The following is a 23786-nucleotide window of genomic DNA, read 5'->3' on the forward strand; positions in this document are numbered from 1 at the left end:
AACTTGACTATTTGAACGTAATTTGATTGCTATTCAGAACTGAGAGAGAAAAAACAATTCAATGTGGATTTAGAAAATGGTTTCCTGGTATTATTATTAAAAAAAAAAAAAAAGTCTCCTCCAAACTAGTTAGTACAATTTATAATTAAGGAGTGGAGGAAGACAGGGATTAGCTGGTGTTTACTTATTCAATGCAAAGAGAGAAAACAAAGAATTGTTGCATTTTTATCTGACAGAGGACATTTGAATGTTACCTGCTCATTATGCTACACAGAAGCATCAGTGGGAGTAGATTCCTTTTAGGGTAGCATCCATGATGCTACTCCATCCTTGACTGTGCTCAGTCAGTGAGGTAATTAAAAAAGGCCAACTCATGCCACGCCACACTAACTCCAGTGATTAAAACGACACCTCCGCAGTTTAATACAACAAACTTAAAGGCCTAATGAAATGCACTTTTTTTTTTAAAAGCATGTTTTAGGTTCTTAAGAGCGGACTGTGTCATGCCTGCAGTCGGAAACGGAGCTCTGGCTGAAGAATGTCAGACCGTTTGTGTAAAACCAAGTTGACAAATGCTCAACACAGATCCTTAAGTTAAGAATATCTTTCAATTTTCAAGACTAAATCTGAAGAAAGGTTTTAAACATGTACTATTTGTGGAAGCATGAAAGTGTTGGATTTAGTGTGTTTAATTTTCACTTGATCTCATAGCCTCCAATAATTTCCAATCATAATTTCCAATAATTTTATAAAATAATGTCATATCAATACTATGAGAAAAAGGTTATTTTGGCCCACAAAGAAAAATGTAATTTATTTACAAGTTATAGGGAAGTATGATTAGTTTCTTATGGATCTTTCAACAAATTTATGTAAAAAAAATAATATGATTTGTCTTGCTGTAAAAATCACAATGTTTTAATAGTTCAGTATGTTGGGTTGTGGCAGGATCCTGCTTAGTTTTTAATGGTCCAGTCCCATTGCTGTGATGGCAGCAGTTCAAATAGTTTACACAGAAAGGTTCAAAACTCTGTTTCTGCAGCCGCTCTGAAATATATTCCGGACAAAGGGTTAGGACACTCCAGTGACCTTTCTAGCTCCGTTGACTGTCCTCTGCAGACCACTATTGTCTGTTGTGCTGCAGCTACCACATTGAAATGCAGGTCTTCCACACATTCACAATTTAATGCTATATATTGCATCAGGTACATATGGCATTATCTCATTGAATTATATAACGTCACCAAGTTCATTATCACTGGAAAGTATCTTCAGTTCATGAAAAATTAGGATATACCAAACATTTTATTTTTCGTCAATTATTTAGGCGTCTCATTTGAAAGACATGGCTCATGTGTTTACTTGTCTTCTTTACACTCAAAGAACTGAGCAAATGTTTTAAATTTAAATGATGTGTCTTACCTTAGTCCTCTCATCAGAAAAGACTTCTGAGCCTTGTTTATGCTTATACATTTTTCGGCTGGCTGGTTGCATCAGCAATGCGTCATCACTACAGCACTGCCTCAACCCACAAAGCCCTCTCTCACTGCTCTAGAACGTAAACAATGCTCACCTCCGGCTACCTGCGGCTTGGTAAGTTGGGGCGTAACATTTTCATGCCGAGTTCAACCTCCGTCGCTGCAAATCAAAATGCATAAAGACAGCCAAAAAATGCCTGAATCCTGTCCTGAGGTGTTTTTATGAAAGAAACCATTGACTTGTGTCGTAGGTGAATGGATCCAAAACTCTATCTAAACCACTTCAAGAATCAGTGTTGAAGATTTCACAAGAAACTAGAGCAAAAAAGAACAAAGAAAGTGTCGACTTGGGGCGGCTTTTTTCATAGCACCGTTGCTACAACTGTCCTTTAACTTAGCATATGACTCATTCATTGTCCACATATATTGTGTGTTGACATTCACAGTATTAGCCTTGGGAGGTCACCTCAAAGAGTTAGAAAGATACTGCGTTCCAACTATTGTAAAAGTGGTGGGAAAAAGTCAAATTATTCGATTGATCATGCTTGGGCACACTCTTTTTAAGGAGTGAAAAAAAAGGAAGGTGTGATGAATGTGAATGTGAATCTCGTTAAAAATGTTACAAAGTTCAGCCCAATTCTCAAAGGGTGCGACCTTAATGAGGCAGACATTGATTATGTGTGTCCACGAGAGTTGGGTATCGAGTGAGGCTCTCAGCAGGTCGGCTGTCTCTAAATCATGCCCTGAGTAACTATGTGTGCTGATTACACCATAGTCAAGGTTGAACCTCCTACACCTTCTTCAATATGCTATAAATATTCATATGCCAGGGCCCACACACAGTCCTGGACTAATAGTCTGTTTAAAAATGTCTCCTGGGGTTAGGAAAGAGAATGGAAAGATGAGAAAGGCAAAGAAAAATGCAAATGCATAAAGTGGACACTGATGAACTACATCTTTGTAGCATCGTTATTATTGTGAAAAAAATAACTAAAAGTTGTTTTTTTTTGTTGCAATCTGTAATTTGAGATTACATTACCAAAGAAGTCTGATTAGAAAGAAAATGATATGATTGCAGTTGTACTACCATAAGTTGGAAACTTGCTCTTGGCACTTTTTCCTGTCCTTTTTATTCTTTCTTGGGCATTGTGGAAGGTGTGTAGTGACTCGACCAAAGCGCGAGGTAGAAACGTGAGGAAGTGGTAATGTTACAGATTATGCCCTCCGTGTGGGTCCCGGGGTTAATGAAACTTCTGATGAGAAATGCAATTTGCCTTTGTCTATTATCTCTACTGCCAATAGCCTGAGCTCCACTGCTTCGCCACCTCCTCTGTGGGTTCTTCCATGGGGCCCAGCTATTGGTGGGAAGGAAAAAGAGCATTTAAAAAGATGATGAGCTTTTAATCTTTTTAACATTTACATGTCCTACTCAAGATTGACAAGGTCTCTGTCAATCTGGAATTGTCTCTGACCCAAACGGCCTCCCTCAAGGACCCCAGACAGTGTTTATCATATTAGAACCTGTTCTGTGGCCGACCCTGTGGACTCGCCAGCAATCTGAAGCCTCTCTGTGGAAAGCCGGAGAGGAAACGTAGAATTGTCTAAGCTTTCCTGAATTTTGAACACCTTGGAAATATACTTGAGGCAGTGCTCTGTGAATGTATTTTTAATTGTTGATTTAAAAAAATAAAAGTACAAATTTTTCCATATATAATCAAGTTTTGGCAAAAACACAAATGTCAACAGGATGATGACATATTACAGTGGCTATACACAGGGGTATATTTTGTTACATTTTTGTAAATAAACCTAATTTACGATGTCCTCAATGCAGAAACAGTTATAGCCTGTTTGGGCAAATAAGACCCCTGAAGCCCGCACTACTGTTCCCACCTCAAGTTTAGTAATGCATTACATAAAGGCGGTTTCTGGTCTGTCCCCCTTATTTGAAACCGCCAATGCCTCAATGATTTGTTAGTGAGCGAAAAGCATGATAAAAATTACACACAGAAGTGATCAAAAGAAATAAAATTAGATTTTTTTTATGAAAAAATAAAAAAAAAACTATCAAAAATACTAAGGATGATAATTTAACATAATGTAACATATTTTCTTTCATTATCTGTCATTAACAGTAGTATGTCCATTTCCAAAGATCTAACAGTGCACAATTATTATTTTTTTAATTGTAACCGTTTCCATAGTGATTTAATATTCACCTAAAATGACTGTATTACCAGTGATCATGGCAGCTCCTCGGGAACAATTTCAGACTCCTGTGCTGTGAGATGAATAGTACTTGGAATTGCAGCCAGACATGATGGATATTATTTTCAGGTGCTCTGGACAGTCGACTGTCGTCGTGGATACTCTCTGCGGTGAGAATCAGCTTCCCGCCTCCACTCTTGTTTGTTGTTGTGCTTCAAGTGAAAAAACGTTTTGTTTTTTTTTCTCTGTACTTGAACTTGTATGGGCATTCGGGATTATGTGTTTCTGGCATACCTAAAAGATGATTTAGAGCATTATGCATCATAATAGTTAAAATGTGCGTGTCATTTTTATTGCTTCGTCCTTTGGAAAGTGCATGTTACACAGAAGGCACCCTGGTCAAATTTAAGAGAATCAGTAATTTTTCAGTAAGGGAAGTTATATATATATAAATGTATAATGTCAATACTGATATTAACATTTCAAGAGAATATAAGAATCACTTGTTTTATATTGTCATTCCTGTAGTTTTTCCAGATGTGGAAAGATCGTGACCAGTAATCCGATGAACTATATTCATCAGTACCTTCTTCAATTTACTGATTTACTATTTAGATCCATGCTGTGGAATCTGGCTGTTGTCTCAAAGAAATTTGTTTTGCATATCTGTAACCTTATTGTTTTTGCTTTGTGTTAATCTTATTCTAGTAATAATGATGTTTTTCTCGGCTGCTGTTACCGCATGTTACCAGGTAATAATAGACTCTGACAATAGGGATTATCCCATCTAACTAATGCAGTGGGAGACTAATCTTGACAGGCTCAGACACTTCCCCCTTCATCACCGCAGCGTTGCAGCACACCGTATGCCACTTCTGCCTTCAGAGCACGTTTTGGCCCAGTCGCCGGCCGGCATCTTTACTTTCATGCTTAATTACCTGCCAAGATAGACTGGTGAGGACAAGGAGTCATATACGTCTGTCGTCAATGACACGAATATGTGTTGACAGGATGGTATTGAACTATGTTTTTTTTTTTTTTTTTTTAGGAAAAAGATGTCTATGTGCCTTTTTTTTTTTGGCGACTCTGTAAAGAAATATTGGAAATTTGGTGACAGGTTGAGCATCAGTTTTCACCTCAATGTTACTGTTGTTTTTGTTTTGTTGTTGTTGTTTTTTTTTTCACTTGTTGGAGGATTAATCTGTGAATGAGGGAAAATTCCTAAACAATGAAGATTTGTTATAGAGGACGAATATGTGTTTAGAAAATATAGAAAGTTGTTTTTAACTCTAAGACATCAAGAGTAACTTAAAAACCTACAGTGACTCTACGACACTCCCAAGTAGATGATAGATGCAGAAATCCATCATAGGAGATAAATATATATATATATATATTTAGGGGATATGATTTATGAAGGATGTGTGATGATGAGTATAATAACTGTTGGTGTTTAGGACTGTAATGTTTGTGATTAATCTGTTGTACTAAATCTGCAACAGGGAAAATGAATATCCTGTATGCACCTCGTGCCTGGATCATTTTCTGAGTTCGATCTTTTTAATATTGACAGTGTTTAGATTTGTTTTTCCAGAGATTAATATCTGTCCCTTGTTGGTGGACCAGAGCAGAATAGCTTTGCATGGTGGTCTAGTCCATTACACATGCTTTGAATTTCTGTTGTAGATCTGCTGATGTGCTTTAAATCATAAACCTTTTGCATGAGGCAGCTGAGTTGAGATTTGCTATCGATTGGAGGCAGCTGCCAAGTTCCTGTTCCCACATACATATAAAGAATCAGCCTTTATCGCTGCGCTTGACAGATGATATGAGTTGTTTGTGCTGACATGATGTTTGTTTTTTGCCAAAAGGAACTTATTAAGGCCATTATTCTCTCTTTGCTCTTTGATCTCTTTTATGCAAAAGACATCCTATTAGAGCGTTTGCAGTTTAACGTAAAATTATAAACCTAAGACATGCTGATTTTGACCTGGATAAGAGGCTTAACTGGGCTAGCTTTCTTTCTCTGACTTGACTGATGTTGGTCACTAACTGGAGGATGTAGAGTCTTTAAATTATCTGTTGTTTTTCCAGTGTCCTCATGACAGTGACAGGGTTTAACTTTGTTCCTGGATAGATTTATACAGATCTTAATTCTGCATTGGTTGCAAAGCAGCACTGTTAAACATGTCTTAAATGTATTAGTTTTCTATTCTATTCTATTTTTATTCTTTGAAAATATGCATTCAATATGTCGAGCAAGAAAATTTGTTCACTCTCGCCGGAGAGCAATTACAAATTTAACAGCTTGGATGTTTTATTTTGTTAGTTGTTTGGTAGATTGTTAATTTTCCCCGGCTTTGTTGAAAAATCAATCATTTTTCCCGTAATTGTTGCCTCAATATGAAACATGGCCGTGTTTGTTAAGATTTTTTTTTTTAATTTTCTCATTTTCGCTCTTTTTCTTTGTCTCTAGTGAATGAAGAGGCCCTGAGGAAGATCACTGATGAGCTGCGTAAAGACTTGGCGCAAAAGAGGGCCAAAGCAGAGCAAGATATGCAAGCATGGTTCGTTTCCTGCACACTTACACACAAGTTTTCCTTTCAAATTAGAGATGTTTGTTTGTTCTTTTCTAGATTAATTTTTGTTTTTTAAATTGAAAGCCTAGTTTTTGCATACGACAGGAAATTATAAGATTTATGTTTGACTAGTCTGTTATTGTGGGATAACTATCTGGTTTTATTATTGGTGAAACTAAATTGCAAGGCATGTGTCTGACCACTGAGCTATTTGCTCATTTTTGTCTGTTTCCATGCCAGTTCTTTGCTTCAGAATCAAGAAATGTTTTCTTCTTTTTAAAACTTGACCATTTTCCAGTTTCATTAATATTCCAAAAGGTCAGCACCAGACTTTCCGATCCCCACAGTTTCCAATTTACGTCTCTTCCGAAGTACCTCAGCACTTTTCCCTCCTTCCCTATCTTCTGTTCTTCTTTACTCTTGTTCCTTTGCAATCAATTAATCATGTCTTAGTAAGGGGAGCACAATGCTGAGATAATTTCCTGGGTGTAGAGGAGGTGATCCATTAGCACAGCCTGATAAAGAAACCTCTTCATGTCCTTTCTGTTCTTTTTGTCATCAGTGAATAATCCTCTGCCTTTTGCTTATGTGTTTATATCTTTTGGCCTGTGCATCCCATATTATCACATCATTGTATTGCTCTGTGTCTTTTAATATGTCTTTATGATAAACAGGGACCCAAAGTAGTACATGCAACTACTGAAGTTGTGGGGAAGGGTATTATAATTTTATATATAGTGTATTCACAGACATGATTGTATTTTTTTCTTACAATTTACCAAAATCAGTATTTATCTAGCCATCCATCCATCCATCTGACCAACCGACCGACCTATCCTTGCATCTACTTGTTTATCCATTGTTTTTCTTTGGACATTTTCCCCTACAAGTCTGCAGAACGTTCCATGTAGTCTGCTGTAAATTGGACATATTTCGTGGGTTCTGAGCTGCACTGATTTAACAGCTACTTATGGTGACCATGTCACCATTTCTGCATTTGCAATTTCTGTTTTGATCTTTTTGGACACTAGCGAGAGAGACATCTACTCCAGGACATTTTCCTTTAATTCTTAACCACACTGAAGATGTAGAATTTGTCCTTAATATCCTAACACCAGGACCATTAGAGATAATGGTGGGATGTACCAGGAAGACAAATAGGTTTCCTCTTTCAGTGATGAAACAAGCCGATTACTCAAAACTCTAAATAAATTGCTGTTCTATTTTCAGTAGTTGCTTAACTTTATCCTTGGAGATTAAATGGTTTTTTTTTTGTTTGTTTTTTTGTACAAATGGAGGTAAAAAAAACACACATTTTTTTTTCCTCATTTGTGCCCTGAGCCTATAATTTAACTGCAGTATAATGGTCCCTGTAGAGATAGCAGAGAAGACGCTGAGATGAGATATTTTTTCAGCTAGATTGGAGTAAGGGCTAAAACGCTTTCATTCTGTGAGTTATAGTGTAATACAGCTCATTTAACAGAACCACTAGGTGCCAGAGCAGTGAAACTGTGAGACGACTGCACAGTGTAAGCACAGAAAAATGAAACATTAGATGGAGACCTTAGTGGATGTACAGTGGCCTTGGAAATTCTTCGTACCACTTGAACGTTTCCGATTAGGCTGCTGAAACACCCAGAGTCTTCAGTGTTTTCATGTTGATATTTTAATGTAATGCAATACGGGATAAACAAAAATTAGCTTAAGATGATGGAGTAGAAGGACAAGTGTACATGCTTTACCAAATTCTTTACAAAAAAATACAATGTGCATTTAAACTTCTACAAGTTTAAAACTGTTTCTAATTTTGAAATTATCTTACCTTTTTCATGTCACACAATTATGTGCTACTTTTTATATCGTAATGTGGCAGTTTTGAATTCCTTCACTCAATCTTCCGCAGCAGTGCAGTGTCAAAAAAAAAAAAGTTATTGCGAATTTGAGGATTTGTGGTGTTTAGATTAGGCACCATTCCATCTGTTTGGCTGTAAGACCATAAATGAACTCCAGAGATCTGGCTTTGCATATTTTGCTCTGGTAGAGAGGAAGTAGGAACTCTGAGCTCCGGGTTTATTTAGGTGCAGCCTAAACTAATTTGTAGAAAGGAGCGGGTGCAGAGAGCAGATTTGCCTCTGCCGCTTCTCTGTGAGGCATCCGAGCAGAACGCCACAGAAAAGGATGATAGGGAAGGTGGGATGAGAGTTAAAAAAAAAAAAAAAAAACCTCTCATACTCACCCGTCCCTTCTTCCTCAACCCAGTGCATCCTTTATCGCTGTTTGTACCAGTTCTTCGTCTTTTGACTTTCTCAGACACTTTCGACCTCTTAGCTCTTGTCCCTTACTTCTGTTCCTCCATTTTTGCTGTTATTCCGTGTTGCTCCATTTCTCTAATTTCCTGTATGTTGGTAATATTCCATCCTTTTTTCTTTTTCTTTAATTAAACTCACTCCCTCTGTGAATATGGGTTGAGTTTGAGTGTCCAGCTCAAACACTAAAAGGTTAGTTGTGTTTCTCCAAATTCAATCCATTTCTTCAACATTTATTCAAGCAGCTTGTGTGATATAATTGCATGTCTGATTTAAGAGTAAGAACACTGACCTTCTCCGAGAGATTTTGACTCATTTCACATTTAACCAGCCGCCCTATTAAATTCTTTGTTAGTTCTAGATTAGCCTGAGCGAGCTTCGACTTCAAATTTCTTCTTTTTGTGTCACCATGCTCCTACTCAGAAATCCTCCATTAGGTTATGAAGAAGCAAAGTTGCTTAATCTGGTTGGCTATTACCCTGTCAGGAAAACTCCAGACCTCTTTACATCAGTGACGCTGCACCAGTTGAATTTTAAATTTTAGGTTTACATACATTTTGCATTTTAGACCTGCTTCACTGATTACTTCAACCAGAGGATGTTGCCTTCTTTTAATCAAAGAAATAATAATAATTTACTTCAATTAAGGGATTCTAAGTGCAGTGTACGTTAAAAACTTGGAAGCAAAACAATGGGATTTATTGTTCCGCGGAAAGCATTTGACTTGGGTTGTTCCCATTCTATCATCCAGAGTATAACTTTATTGCACTGTTGTATAATCAGATGCAGTGTATGCATGTGTTCATGTGTGTGTCAGGGAGAATGGATGAGTCGTTAAATATTCATAGACAGCATTCTACGGCATTATTCGTAACATCAATATTGCAGTGGGTGCTTAAATGCTTTGCTTCCAGGGACCTGGGTTGAGCCTGGACTGGTATGCTGGTCTGGCTCAATGCACTGTGCATTACTTTTCAGTAAAAGGTGGAGAACAGCATGGAGAAATGGGGGACAGATGTTAATTTCTTTTTTGTCATACATGTTGTGACTTATTAAACTCAGATGTTTAGTAATGTTGTACTCAAATATTTATTTATTTCTTTTTTTTTTGAGGAAGCTTTTCTCTTTTGATCTGGTGTCAAAGCTTATGGATTTTCATTTCAGCCACATTTAGAAGTACAGAGAGATGGATCTGTGAGGTTCAGCAATCACCGTGGAGAAGATGTGATGCTGTGGGCCTCTATCTTTAAAACATCATTGTTATACTCATGAAATCCTCGTTAAAATTGAGTTCTTATAGCATAGTAGCATGGAAACAAGCTTCCTGAGAGAAGATATTGAGTGGCTGGCTGGTTCTGCAGTTATTCAACACTCTTCAATTCTGCACATTAACGGAGACATTTTGACGTCAAAAGTCCCCAAAGAAAGAAGCAGTGTTGTATAAATTCTAGATGCTTAGTTTGTGCTAACCCTGCATTGCTACATTTGTTCTAATGGACTTAATCCTTTTATTTATTACTGCATGATTCCTTTATGAACTCTGTTTTTGAGGACACCTCCAGAAGGTAGCATGCAGCTACTCTGGTGTATCAGACACAGTTCACCCCAATTTCCTCCTCTTCAAATGAATGAAATCTCACCGATTCTGTTCTCCAATTGGCTGTTTGATGACTCCGTCCAGTTAACAATCAAAACAACAGTTAATTAGCCAAGATTATCCTCTAAGTCTTCTCAGTGCCAGGCTAAAACAGAAACAAAAAAATCATCCACTTGTCCTCTAAAGATATACTTTTTCATTCTGCCTCTTAGTTACAGTGTTTGCTCTCTCCGTCTGACTCAACCATTGTCTACGTCAATGCCCCCCTTTCTCTCCCAGTGCCAATCTTCTACAGTCAGATGAAAAATGTGCCCAATATCCCAGAGACAGGGCAATAATGACTGGAAAGCAATAGAGGTGAAGCAGACAGATAGCATCTCGCTAGTGATAGCAGTCTTTGCTTGGGTTAGCACTTGTGAGAGAGTCAATAGACTCTTTTTTTTTTTCCACCCACACTTTCCTTTTCTCCTGGAAATCTTCTCTTTCCAGATCAGATTATAGTTTTGGGTCACCAATCGGTTGATCCATTGGGCCTCAAATAAACAAACGAATAAATACATTTTGTCAAGTTGATGTTAATTTAGTTTCCCTTGTGTGTTGAATTGAAAAAACATAAATCACAGACATGAAAATATGGAATCCTTAATGTTTCTTAGTCATGCTGCACTTTTTGGTAAAAAGTTATCTTTTTGGTTGTTGATGTTCTGCGGGACTTCACAAAACAAATAAAAGAATGAATTTAGGTGATTTTTTTATTTTTATGTATTTTTTAGCCACTGCAGACTTTGTTCAGACGTTGTTGTTCCTTTTCTGAAAAAAAAAAAAAAAAAAAAGCCAAAACATGAACACAATCAAACCCAGTTTTGCAGAAACAAAAATATATTTTCGTGGTTTCCTGTTGTGAATTTAATGCAATTAAAACAAAAATTAATAGAACCACATTGCAGGTTAGCGCCGTATCACAGTGTGGCCTTTTCTTAATAAATGCTTTCTTCAAACACTTGCACATCAAGCGATTTAAACATTTATTTTAGCTGCAACGCATCCGGTACATTATGGAAACTCAATTGTGATGAATTTTTTTTTTAATCTGATGTACTTTCATCCTATATGTTCAGCTAAAAGCATATTGGTTAAAAAAAAAAAAAAAAAAAAAAAAAAGGCATGTCAAAAGGTTGAACCGGCTACATTTGCTGGCCCACACAAGTACCATCAAAACTACTTTTCCAAGAAAAATCTTGTTTACTGTTCTCTTTCAGTCCAAGTTGTAGCAGCAGCCTAAGCGTCTTGAGTAGAGGTAGCTTAGATGCATTAGCGGCACACAGGCGGGGAGGCGTGGATTGTGGGGGAAATGGTGAATGTAAAAGGCCATTAGGAGGCTCCCCATGTGTCTGTGTGTGCGTGAGTCAGAGCCTGATGATGGATGGAGTGTGCCGACGTGTGCAGCCCAGTGGACTGTGAGACTGGACATGGCTGTCTCCCTCCGACTCTCCCCCTCTCTCCCGCTCTCTGTCTCCCTCCTCCGTTGCTTCACTTCCTCAGGGCCAAACATGTCATGTTGCCACTGCTCACACTTTCTCTTTACTTTCACCCGTTTTCTTCCCGTCCCCCGCCCCTCCCGCCCCCTCTTTAAATCCTCCGACATTTAGTTGCGATGCGGGGCCGTTTTAAGACTTCAGGCGTATATGCGAATTACTCCTACCTGTCATCTTTTCAAAGCTACAGGTATGTAGGTGATCTGCTTTTAGCCGTCTGTCCATCAGCATTCATCACTGTCTGCATGTGGTCTACATTCACACCTGACTGAGGAAGTAAATGAGATTTTTTCTAATAAAAGATGAAAACCTATCACTTTGACAGATTAGTGTGTGCTTGTAACGGGAAGAATAGCATAGCTAAGAGGTAGAAAACTTATATAACATTCACGCCTGGAACCATGCATTAGCGGATATGTAAATTCCCATCATGAGGAGTCGAAAAACCTGAGAAGGCTCTAAATGAATTATAACTTATGTGTTCAAATCCCTACGGGGGTTTAAAAGGATAACTATTTTAAAAGTAGTGCCATTGTTTTACAATGTCCCCATCTTTTCTGGAGGAAATTAGTTTTTAATTGGGTCCCTGTCTTGGAACTGTGCCATACAGTCAATATTTTCAGCTGCCCTCTGCCGTGGTCATCAGATGTATCTGTTGTGCATCTCTCCACATCCTTCTTAGGCTCATGTTTATGAAGATCTCCCTCGCCTTCATTGAATTTGCCATAATTCACTCCACTGCTCGCTCCGTCAGCTCTGTGTTTATTCTGCCTCGGCTTGAGTGTTTGATATCAGACACAAGATCACTTTTAGGGGTTTCGGGGATGTTCTTCCTTATTCAATCAAGCACACTGTCACCTAGTTGGAACTGTGTTGCTAGGCAACTAAGACAACCCAGTGGCCGGGTTCAAATACTGGTCCTCTCGTCTGCAGAGATTTTGCTGCGTCTGTTGAGAACACTGCCTCTCAGAATTGATTACTGCCATCGATAATCAAATAGATCTTCTTTGTAATCACTTAAATTTGTTATAAACCCTCTCACAGAGGTTCTCACGATTTCAGGTTTGCCTTTTGAACTTTTGTCAGTGCTCATCTGTTACTCCTCAGTGCTGGCCTTCATTGCAACTTTTTAAAAATGACAGGGACATGTAAAGAAAAGCAAGACTGTAGGTGGCTCCAATCACCTACATGGCGACAGATTGACTGCTAGCGATGCAGACTGCTTTTACAAACATTTGCTGAAAAATGGGTCACTCTTCGGAGATCGGTGAATTTCAGGTCGCCGCCATGATGGAGCCCTGCTGTGCTGCATGTCACGCCGCGACGGGACTCTGGAACAATGCAGATGCGTTGCCTGGAGTGATCAACTGTGTAGTTGATCACGTCAATGCCAAGTTGATGCCAAGTTGATGACGTCAATGCCAAGTTTTGCACCAGTACATTTTGGGAAATTGTCTTATTTGGGCTGTTGCCACCATGTTGCTCTAATGTTGTGATGGGAGGAACAAGTGAGCTTCACTAATGCTCTGGAGTCAGTTGGTGCTTTCATTAAGCATCTCTGACTGTTTAAAAAGAAAAAACACATTATTGTCAAAAATAACCAGTAGCACATGTTAAGAGCACTAATTCTTGGTACCAAACAATCACCATCCTTGGTTATACAGTGCACTAAATCCTCTTCCTGTATTATTTAGAGCTAGAGCAGGAAATGTTGGGGTATGCACAGGCATCATATATTATCATTCTACCTAAGTTTTATTCTAACAATATTTACACTCTCTTTATTGATCCTACCCAGGTATGATGCAGAGAAGGCCCGGGCATCAGCGCAGGCTCAAGCTGACGCTCAGGCCAAAGTCCAGGAAGAACTATCCAGGATCCTGTCTGTGGAGCGAGCCCTCACCCATGACAGCCTCCAGCAAGCGATCATTAGGGAGAGGATCAGCAGTGAGGATGAGAAGCTTCGTGCTCAGCTACTCGTAAGTGTTCTTTCTAATATATTGCACAGCAGCTAAAGTGAACGTCACTTTCAAGATGCTGCATTGTTGTTTTTTTGTTGTTGTTTTTTTTTTACCTACTTAAGTGTATAGATTGTTTTTGTTTTTGAGTAGTAGTGATGGTCTCCTTGATGCAAGCGGGTTTGCACTATTTCGATTTCCGTTCCATACATATGCTTTGCGAAGAGATTTTTATTGACGTTATTTCTGCCAAATTATGCTTTGTAAGTTTATTCTTATTGTGGTTAAGAGGAGTGATTGGAATGATTTTAAAGAGGATGTCATGCAAAGTTGACTTTTCTGAGTTTTATGTTATAAAATGTCACTATGTAGCTGGAAAACGCGTAGTACACCTCCTTAAAAATTGCTTATGATTATTTTTTCTATAATTGAGCGTTCTTTCACATGTTTCTTACAACCGTATAGCCCATAAAGTGGCAGCATCATGCTGTGTCAGCAGCAGGAAGTGCTGTGACTCAGGATAGAGGTAAAAAAAATAATGCATCCGTGTAAATAAGCGTCCTGGATGAAAACCTGCTTCAGAGCGCTCTTGACCTCAAACTGGGACCAAGGTTTATCTCTCATTAGGGCAAGCTTATGCAGTGTTTTAAGCTTTGAAGTGTTTGGTGTTAGCAGCGCTGCACGACTGGCACTGTGGCAAATCTTGAGTTTGTTGTGGTGCAGGGGATATCTTTAAGGAGTAATTCAATTAAATACTTAGACTGTCTCATCTCACTACCACAAATACACATGCAGTAGTCCTCAACACTTCATCTGTGTACAACAAAGCCAAAGGACCTGCACACTGTGCAGTTTCCAATAAACTGCACAGTTTAAGCAAAACTATTTGCTGTAGCTTAATATTGTCTTGGGCAAATCTTACTCTGCTCATCCCTCAATTGTTATAAAGAATGTTTTCATTTTGTGTCTTCTTTTTTTTTCCTCCCTAAATTGCCTTCGCAAACAATTTTAGATGAGCATTCTTACCACATGCAGGCAGTGTATTGTTTACTAAAGAAAACACATTTTCCCTGGAGTGTGGCCACTGTTTACAGGCCTACGCTATTGATCATATAGCTCATTTCACACGCTTATCGCAGTAATAGAAAAATGAATCATTTTGTTGTGACGGAGTAAGAGTGAAGCAAGGACGTGATTCCCACCATTGGACAAGTATGTGATGAATCCCTCATATGGAACCGAACTCAAAGTGAAAACAAAGGCGACGAGAGAGGAATGTCGAGGGAGGTAAAACCATGGTTTGATGTTCTTTTCCTGTAAGTGTCCATGAAGAAACTTTCTTAAGGAATTCGGTTTGTGTAATTTAATTGCACTGAAGATGGAGACCGTAATAAGGAAGGGTAAGAAAATAATATTAGCTTTCTAGAGTTCTTAATCTCAAAATTGAAATATGTTTTTTATGAAAGGCATACACACCTAAAGTAGATTTCCTCTACAGGGTAATCTACTTTATTTATCAAACAGTACAGTATGCTCAATTAATTAATCAAAGTAGATTAAAAAAATCTGTATCTAAGGAAACCCAGCAGATGGCATCGAGTCACTGACTTGCAGCATTTCACTCCTTCTGGATGAGCGCGTAGTGACAATCGCTTGTTGTTGACTATACATTAGTCTCTTACATCGAGTATGCATGTAGCGACAGTGGAGAGGAAAAACTACCCTTTAACCCTCAAACAGAACCTGTCTCAGTAAGAGGCCGTCTGCCACGGCCGACTGGGGGTTTGAGAAGACAAACCTGAATCTTCACTCCAGTCTTCACCCATGCCTGATGCAGAGTAGGAGAGAGTTCGGCCCAATTGGAGGAGTTGGGTTTAGAACCTAGACGGCGATTTGAAATCATCAAATGCTGAAATTCCGGATAACAAAGCCCTCAAGATGATAGGGGTTCACATACCCTCCACCGCATTAAAGTGGTAATTCAAAGGAGGGTACCACAATTGTTTGTGTTTATCCGAGTGCAAATTTATACTGTGATGGTATTTGATGTTACTCAAAAAGCTACTTTTAGGTCATTAGCAGACTTTCAAACTGCACACAGTTTTACAGAATAAACTTAACCTTCAATCAGTTTACTTATATAAATCTTTAATTATTTTGTGAGTTTCTGCCAAATTCCAATAGTTAATTTCCCTTCCAGTTTTTTTTTCTCTGCCTCCTCACAATAGGAATAATGTAGATGAAGAATTATTGTCTGACAGTTATTATTATTTTTTTTTTTTGCTGTTTTAAAACGCGCCACACGCACTGTGAGTCTGTGTGATAATTTCTTCCATATGAGTGTCCTTTGGAGTGCTGAAGTTTTAATAGAATCCGACGGGTTATCAGTGGAGGTGCAGTGCGGTTTGCAGCACTCGTGTAATTGTCAAGCCAAACGCTTCCACACAGCCAATGTTCTTTTCAACTGGAAATTGACTTTTTTTTCTTTTTTGCTTTCTTTAAAGACAGCCTCTCACCCAAGACGTCTCCCTCCCTTTGTCATTTCTCTCTGTGTTCGTCAAACTCCAGGATTGCCAGCTAACCAGAGCGAACTCATTTTTGATGAAACATAAAACGTGTTTGTCTTTTGTGTGTCTGCGTGTGTACGTGTGCTACATTACATTATTCCTGCCTTTTTTTGTGTTTTAGTGTGCGACTTAATTTTTCAGTTTCTTCCTTCTTACTAAAAAGGAGCAGAAAGACTAACTTCTTCGATACTCAACTTTAAACTTAAACGTGAATTTTGACTTCTTTTTTTTTCAGTTTTACAGGAGTTGCTTTTTATCCACGCCTCTTATCAAGTGTGCTTTCATTCAGGCTTTTTTACCTGTATGAAAACCACTTTCACACAGGTAATGCGTAAAAATGAAATGCACATCATTGTGCCGCATGTAAGCATCTGTACCTGCCTAAAAATGAGAACTAGGTCTACTTTACAGAGTCAATAAATTAGAAATATATAAACGTCTAAGAATGTTTATGGTTTGTTTTACTAAACACAAGATTTATTTGCTGATGGAGATATAAAGGAAGATTTTCCATAGTTTTTTTGTTTGTTTGTTTTGTTTTACAATGCAAACCAGCTCTAGGACCAGCTATCATCTTTAAGCTTTCACTCAGTAACTCTAAAAGAAAAAATGGCATTAGAAGTTTGTTTGGAAGAGTTGAGGTGAGACGTTAAACTTAAAAATACTTTATTAGTAGCTGTTATACATGTTACTTATACGTCAATTAGTTTGAAGTATAACTTATGAAGATTTTTGCTTGTATGATTATTCCATGACAAAAAAAAAAAACAAAAAAAAAACAAAAAAGATAATTCAAACAAATCAATAAGTAATGTCATTCAGGCCGGAGAGGGTATGTAAACTCCACCAGAACTGAACATTATTACTGGAAAAACAAATGTGTACACAGACAGAGCTGTCTTATTGCAACGCCGTTGTGTTCCTCTTTCAGCATGTATCGATTTGTCCCGCTCATTAAGATACAGGTCACGGTGAGTGGTAGGACCCCATACGTTCCCTACTTCTTTTCTCACAATGAGAGCGAGGCTATGAGCAGTTATGCCTCCCCATGCTCACCTATAATGGCCTTAGCCTCGGCTTGCACAGCCACACCAATTATAGCGACATCCATCCTAGAGATTTGACTCGAGACTTTGGCGTAGACCAAGGTTGGTTAACATTTGTTTTATTGATTTGTTGAGTTTTTTTTTTTTTTACAGTAAAATTAAAATGTTACTAATCCGGCCATCAAACTGTTTTTTCTTTTTTTTTTCTTTTTTTAAGGTGCTGAGTTAAAAATAAAGTCTCTTTTGATTTAGGGAGAATTCTTGAGAGAACAAACAAACCTGTGGCTTAACTTCCTTAGAAAACTTCAGTTTTAGCTTTTGGTCACATTTTGTAATTTTCTCCAGAAATGTAAAATCTTAAAAGAATATGTTTTATTTTGGGTTTGTGTTGTGATGGAGGTCTTGGGCAATATGGAAGGATAAATGGATAAAATCTGCACTAGTGAGTTTAGGCCTCTTGACTGCCAAACTTGCTATTTCAAATAAATACTATCGAGGCAACATAAGAGAAATGTAAAATTTATAATAAAACGACTTGGAAAAAATTGTTTTATCATAAAAAAACCTTCTAGTTTCCTTTATTAATACCTCTATATGATCTTCCATAGCCACATACATCCTGCGAAATTTAGTTTGTCTGCATTCAGCTCCAATTTAGGTTATGAAATTGAAGTGCAACTTTGAAAGAGATTTTTAAAATGTTAAGAAAACTCATATTTGATACCCTGAATATTTATATATTCCTTGCAAACCTAAACCTTCCATTAAAGGAGGTTAATTTTATTTTAGGAAGATTAGCAAACTGGCTTTTTTTCATGTACAACTTTATCGGTCAGTTGCTTGAGCTATTCTGGAGGGGTTTCCACAAGGAACATTAATCATAATCTTAGTAACACTAATTATATATAGATTGTACACATGTTTAACGATTAAGTCCCATTTGTAGTCAGGGTGCTAGATGATTTGTGCCACCCCAGTAGGAATTCTTTCCTCTCAGTCATTCCCTTCCTAGTCAGGTTGACTGGCAGCCACCAGCCAACAAGTCTACCGGTAATTGAAACTTCACACCATTGTAGGCAGGGCTGTTTGTTGTCGTCGTTGGTAATGTTGGGTTTCTGGGGTTCTGTTGTCTGCAGGGAAAACGTTCGACATCAGTGGTCACACATGTAACGCCACTCGGGGAGGGCCACAGCAAAGAAAATTGGAACAACAAACATGGGGTTTGTTAGAAGTCTACCATGTAAGAAAGAACAAAATGCATTTCTACAAAAGATTTGAGGGGAAAAAAATGTCTGCTTTAAAAATAATACTTCTTTTAAAATATTTTGATAAGAATGTTTATGGTTCCAGTTTGTTTGGCTCCATCTACAAAAGTGCAAAGTCTGATAAATACTGTAAACGGGAATGGAAGTGAGTGTTGCCAAGGGAGAAAAGGTGTTGTTAGTTGACAGTGGCTGTATTACGCCTAGTTTTACAAATGGATACTAAATTACAAATATTCACAACATTTCATTGCGTTGTTGGCATTCTAATTAGGTTGTCATCTTTCCACATTTTTAAGATATTAGACTAGGAGAGAAAATGCCCATAACTCATTAAGCCAGTTTTTCTTTTTTGGTTGTTCACGGCAGATTTACAGTTAATTATAAAGGCAACACTGGTTTCCCTTGAATACAAAGCAAATAACATGAACATAAACAGATGATCTAGTAAATAATATGTTGACATTTACTGTAATACATATGGACTCACAAGAGCCATGCAAGTCCCATATTCATTCTACATACACCTGTCAGTCCACACATCTTTATTTTAATGAAATAATAGACCTCTGCCATTCTCTTTTTATTTTCAACAATTCCTCTCCCCACGGAGCCACACCGGTCCATTGTTTAATCAATCACTGGTCAAAGCATCTCACCATAGAAACAGGGCTCTAACCCTCAGGCGGACTTTTCAATCAAACCCAAAGTCATCAATCTTTTCTTACTCCAAACATTGGTTTGGGTGGAGAAAGGTGATTTTGTCTACTACTGGTAACTGGTTCCAAACAGTTAAATTGTACTTTTGCTTTTTCCTACTTTTCTTGGCACCTAATGTCATGATAACAAAGCGCCAGTATGTTTTAGGGTGCAGATTTACTCCAATGGCCCTGTTGGTAAATTGTTTTGAAATTAATATAAATTTAGCATAACTCAACTAACATTCAAAATGTGCAACAAACTGCTATTTAGTGTCAACTTTTGTTTCAGTGGGATTCTCTACAGATACTCAAACTTCCATGTATTTTTTTCAGTAAACTAAGGATAACTTTGACTACAAAAAAACTATAAGTTGTATCTGACTACAGTGGAAGCTGAACTGTATATAAAAAAGTGTGACTTATATGCCACAAAGTACAGAAAAAAGGTTATTTTGCAAAAGGAAATTCGTGCTATACTAGTTTCTTCTGGATAATATTTGGTAAGAAGCTATCACTTACCTTTCTTCGTGTGCAAAGTTTCATCCTTTTCATTGCTTTGTCTTGAAGCATGTCCATTCCACAATTTTTCTCACAACGTCAGGAGTCCTGCACCCATTTGCCTGGCTTGAGCTACCCAGATACCATCCCAGTATTAGGGGTAGACATGAGGTTAGGCTTTAATTGGCTGGGCCTGTTGCTGGCAATCTGCACCTGGCACTCACCCGCTCACATAATTGGCACTACAGGCTTCCAGCAGCAGGGCCAGGGTATAAATTTGCTTCGACTGATGGATGGATACTGGAGTCCGGACAGCCTATTTCTGACAAGAGAACTTGTACAGTCAATTTACTGCTCCAGCTTCACAGGGTGGTGGGTCCATTTATTATGCATATATTCATCCTCATTTGTACTAAACATTCTGGGAAGTGATGCTAAATCATGTCAGATTTGTGTGTGTGTAAAGAAATAATTCAATGTGTGTACTCCAAACAACAACTACCTTACTCAGCAACTCTTGTGTTGCAGATTTTCTATATTTGCTGAGCAAATATAGAAAATGTTGTCAGCCAGGCCAGACAAAAAAAATGTAAAGGAAGTGTCTTAAGTCTGATTTTTGATTATGTTTTCCAATGCTTTCTTTAAATCAAAATATGTGCTTCATTGTTTATATCCATACATGTACCCTGGTTTCGAATTGTCATATTTAATTTGCTTTGCTTCTGTCTCTGGGAGGTAGGTTTTAAGATACAAGTTTTGTAAAATAGCCAAGTGCATATAATGTCATTTCAACATTAATACCTAAACACACAGGTAGCTCAATCTTTTTATCTGGTCTTTTTCATATTAGTGGTCTTTCTGTGTTTTTTGAGAGCAGTATTAATGTGGTTTTAAGGAAGGGAACAGTCAGCTTAGCTAACGGCGTTTGAAGTAGAAATTGAGTCCTTTGCATTCAAGTGTTTGACTGCAAAGGAAAGAACCGATATGTAAAAAGCTAATTTTACTTCACAAATTAACTTTTCAATAAAGTCACTTATAATGTGAAACTCCAAAACAGCATTTAAAGCAACATGCAAGTAGGAACATTTAACAAAACCCAATAAAAAATGCATTATATATGGTAAGATATGGTGCATATTTGTACTGCTGCTAGTGAATTTTCAAGAGTGCAACAAGAACCCTATAGTTACCTCACTTTGTCTTTTATTGAACAAACAAGCCACTGTGATTTCGTTAGTTTTAAACTGTTACCTTACTTAAAGTGATTGTTGATGCTCCTTCAATTTTCACAAATGTGTTTTGTTGTTGTTGTTGTTTTGTTTTATTTCACCAGAAAACAGGAACATGAAGATACTTGTTAGAGTAAAGTGTATAAAGGTAAACTAAAAGAAAAAGTAAACAGGACTGAAAGATATTTTTGCATTTTGAAATCTTTGTAAAACACTGTTACATGTTAATATTTGTAACTGGTTAATCTCTGCATGCAAAGGAGATTGGCTTTTTTTTATTATTAGTTTTAATTAACCAGGGTGTAGTTGGACAAAGAGGTTGGTCGGGCAATTAAAGGGGGATGTGTTTCTGCTGACGAGGGTTGGACAGGCCACACTTCTGACTGTGAACTCCTACTTTTTATCAGGCCTGTGAAAACCACCTGCTGGGGACAATGAATATGTATTAACACACTGTCGGCATACATAATGTAGAGTATCTCTAGTCATAGTCGTTCAAGCCTTCAGCTGCCCATACATACACTATCAGGATTTTATACAGGTAAAAAAAATTCATAAGCCGCAGGCACATGGAAACAGACAAACCAGCCACATGCCATGTGGGTTGTCCATGAGGTCTAGTGTCAGCAACACATCTCGAGGCTGTGTCCTTTCATACCCACGTCTTCCCTCTCACCTTTTTTTTTTTTTTTTTTTTTTTTTTTTTTGCCGTCGGTTGTTTCTCCTCATGCCTTTCTCTCACCAGCACTCATTCTCATTAACTTAGCACCCGAGGGACATCTGTTGTCCAAAGGTAATACGGCTCATAGCACTCCCAGGTCATTTTGTCTGTTCTCTACGACCAGGTAAAGGAATTTTCTGCCCTCCGTTTAGGATTCTGTCCGACTAGCTCCTCATTTTGCTCCATGTTTTCATCTGACTCCTTTCTGTTGTGAGTAACATTTACCTTTCCTGCCTACTTTAACTGAAGATGAGGTCAAAAATTTAAATGACCAGATATTTTACATTCCAAAAAAAGGAAACGATTACAGGTTTACACCATCTTAGTATTTTTTTAATTTCTGAATTGGTTTTGGCTGTGGACCAAAACTAAACTATCCCAAAAAATTTTCAAGAATTTGCTTGTCACTGCTGCTACATTATTAGTTTAGATTAAATTTTACTAAGATCAATTGGGTTTCCAGACTTTGTGTAATTATTGTCAGCCATTTTCACATTGGTTTGGTGCAAAGAGCTTTAGATCGAACGTATATCTCCTCATTATTTCGTAACACATGACAACACTTTTGCAAAGTAGAAAAACCCAGGCATATCCCATGTTCCCAGATTGCTTCATTTTCATTAGTGCATACCCTCCCAGTTGCTTGGTAATGAACCTCCAGCTCCCCATCCCTTTTGTATCTCTTCTGTGTTGGATATGACAGATGACTTAAGACCTCCAGAGGTTCACTCCCCAGGGAGGTGGGCTAAGGCAACACCCACCACAGAATGATCAATCAATCAGTTTACACCAGAGGCGCGCGATCAGCCAGTTAATCAATCTCTGAGCAAGCAGATGTTGCTGCCGTCCATCCACAGAGGATTGGTAATGTCTCCAACACAAGCTGAGAGGCTCGAAATGCATCGCAGTGTAAAGAGATTTCTTACATCTGTCAGCATTTTAACTTTTGTTCACTTTCCTTTTATATTTTTTTCAAAACTCTTTTATAATTACAATTGCACTAAAGCGGTACACTTCGGAAACGGCTTCATACTTGCACTGACAGCAAATGAGATGTAAATGTTTGACTTGATAACAACGTCTGACTCAGCCTTCTTAAAGCCAGCTGAAACAAACAAGACCGTCAGCCGTCCATTGCTAACGTCCTACACGTTTGGCACTTCATCTTAATTTACGATAAATGGTCAGCAGTTGTGATACATGTGTAAAAATGAAGTCGCCCACATTTGCCGCCTACTTGTCACGACCTTATGTCCCTCTGCCATTTGACCTAGTAGGTCATTGTGCCATTTTTAAAATTTTGCCTAAGGAAAGAGACCAGGCACGGAACCACATCAAGGACTATGGCCTCTGCCCATGTGCTCTACCACCCTAGCCACCCATCGCCCCCGAATATTCTTTTATATAATTTTGTTTGTCAATAGGTTACAAACTACATTTGTTTTTCTATGTCATTTTCAATGACCTGTAAATGCCCCACAGAGGATGTATACAACCTAAAAACAAAATTATCGCTTTTTCATTTAAAAACCAGAACAAATTTCCTGCAGTATGTATTATAAAAACAAACTCTTTTCTTTCAAAGAGTTATGTTGCTTTTGCTGCTGTTAACAAATTTGTTTTAGCTGGACCAAAAGCAAAAATGGCTCTCAGGGTTGTAAAGGTTGCTGACCCCTGCTATCGTCTATTTGCCGGTGAAAATGCTGTGACTGAACAACACTTAGGTGTGATCTTGTCAGTCGTAGAAATCATTGTGTTCAGTAACAGTTTCCACCAGTTTCAGTGAACCAGTACAAAAATGGATGGGAAAATTTTTGTATGTGTTGTAACTATGTTTAATGAATCTACAGTTTGGCATTGTGTTTGAGTGACTAAAAGAATGTGAACTTCTTCTGTTTGGCTTGTTTGCAGTTACCATATTGTAAGTATGACAGTAAAATACTATTAAAACTGACTAATTAAGCATCAGTTACAAAACGCCTTGATGTCTGATGCTTTGCTTCACCATTGGGGGCAACATACCTTAAAAATGGTCTTGTAGAATTGTGAAACAGCATTTGAACTCTGGCTGGGAGTAAGCGTGCATCCTTTGATGTCATCA

General features: G+C 38.0%; 1 protein-coding gene across 6 annotated transcripts in view; it reads left to right on the forward strand.

Moving 5' to 3' along the window:
• chchd3a (coiled-coil-helix-coiled-coil-helix domain containing 3a) overlaps positions 1–23786 on the forward strand; it is a 62156-nt gene that overhangs the window by 4670 nt on the left and 33700 nt on the right. For all 6 annotated transcript variants that reach the window (XM_016677660.1, XM_016677662.1, XM_016677661.1 and 3 more), the window contains 2 exons: positions 6163–6253; positions 13502–13682. In XM_016677660.1, coding sequence (XP_016533146.1) covers positions 6163–6253; positions 13502–13682 — 272 coding nt within the window. The remainder of the gene's footprint in view (positions 1–6162; positions 6254–13501; positions 13683–23786) is intronic.

This window comes from Poecilia formosa, unplaced genomic scaffold (genome assembly GCF_000485575.1).
Source record: "Poecilia formosa unplaced genomic scaffold, Poecilia_formosa-5.1.2 Scaffold159, whole genome shotgun sequence".
NCBI classification, from domain to species: Eukaryota; Metazoa; Chordata; class Actinopteri; order Cyprinodontiformes; family Poeciliidae; genus Poecilia; species Poecilia formosa.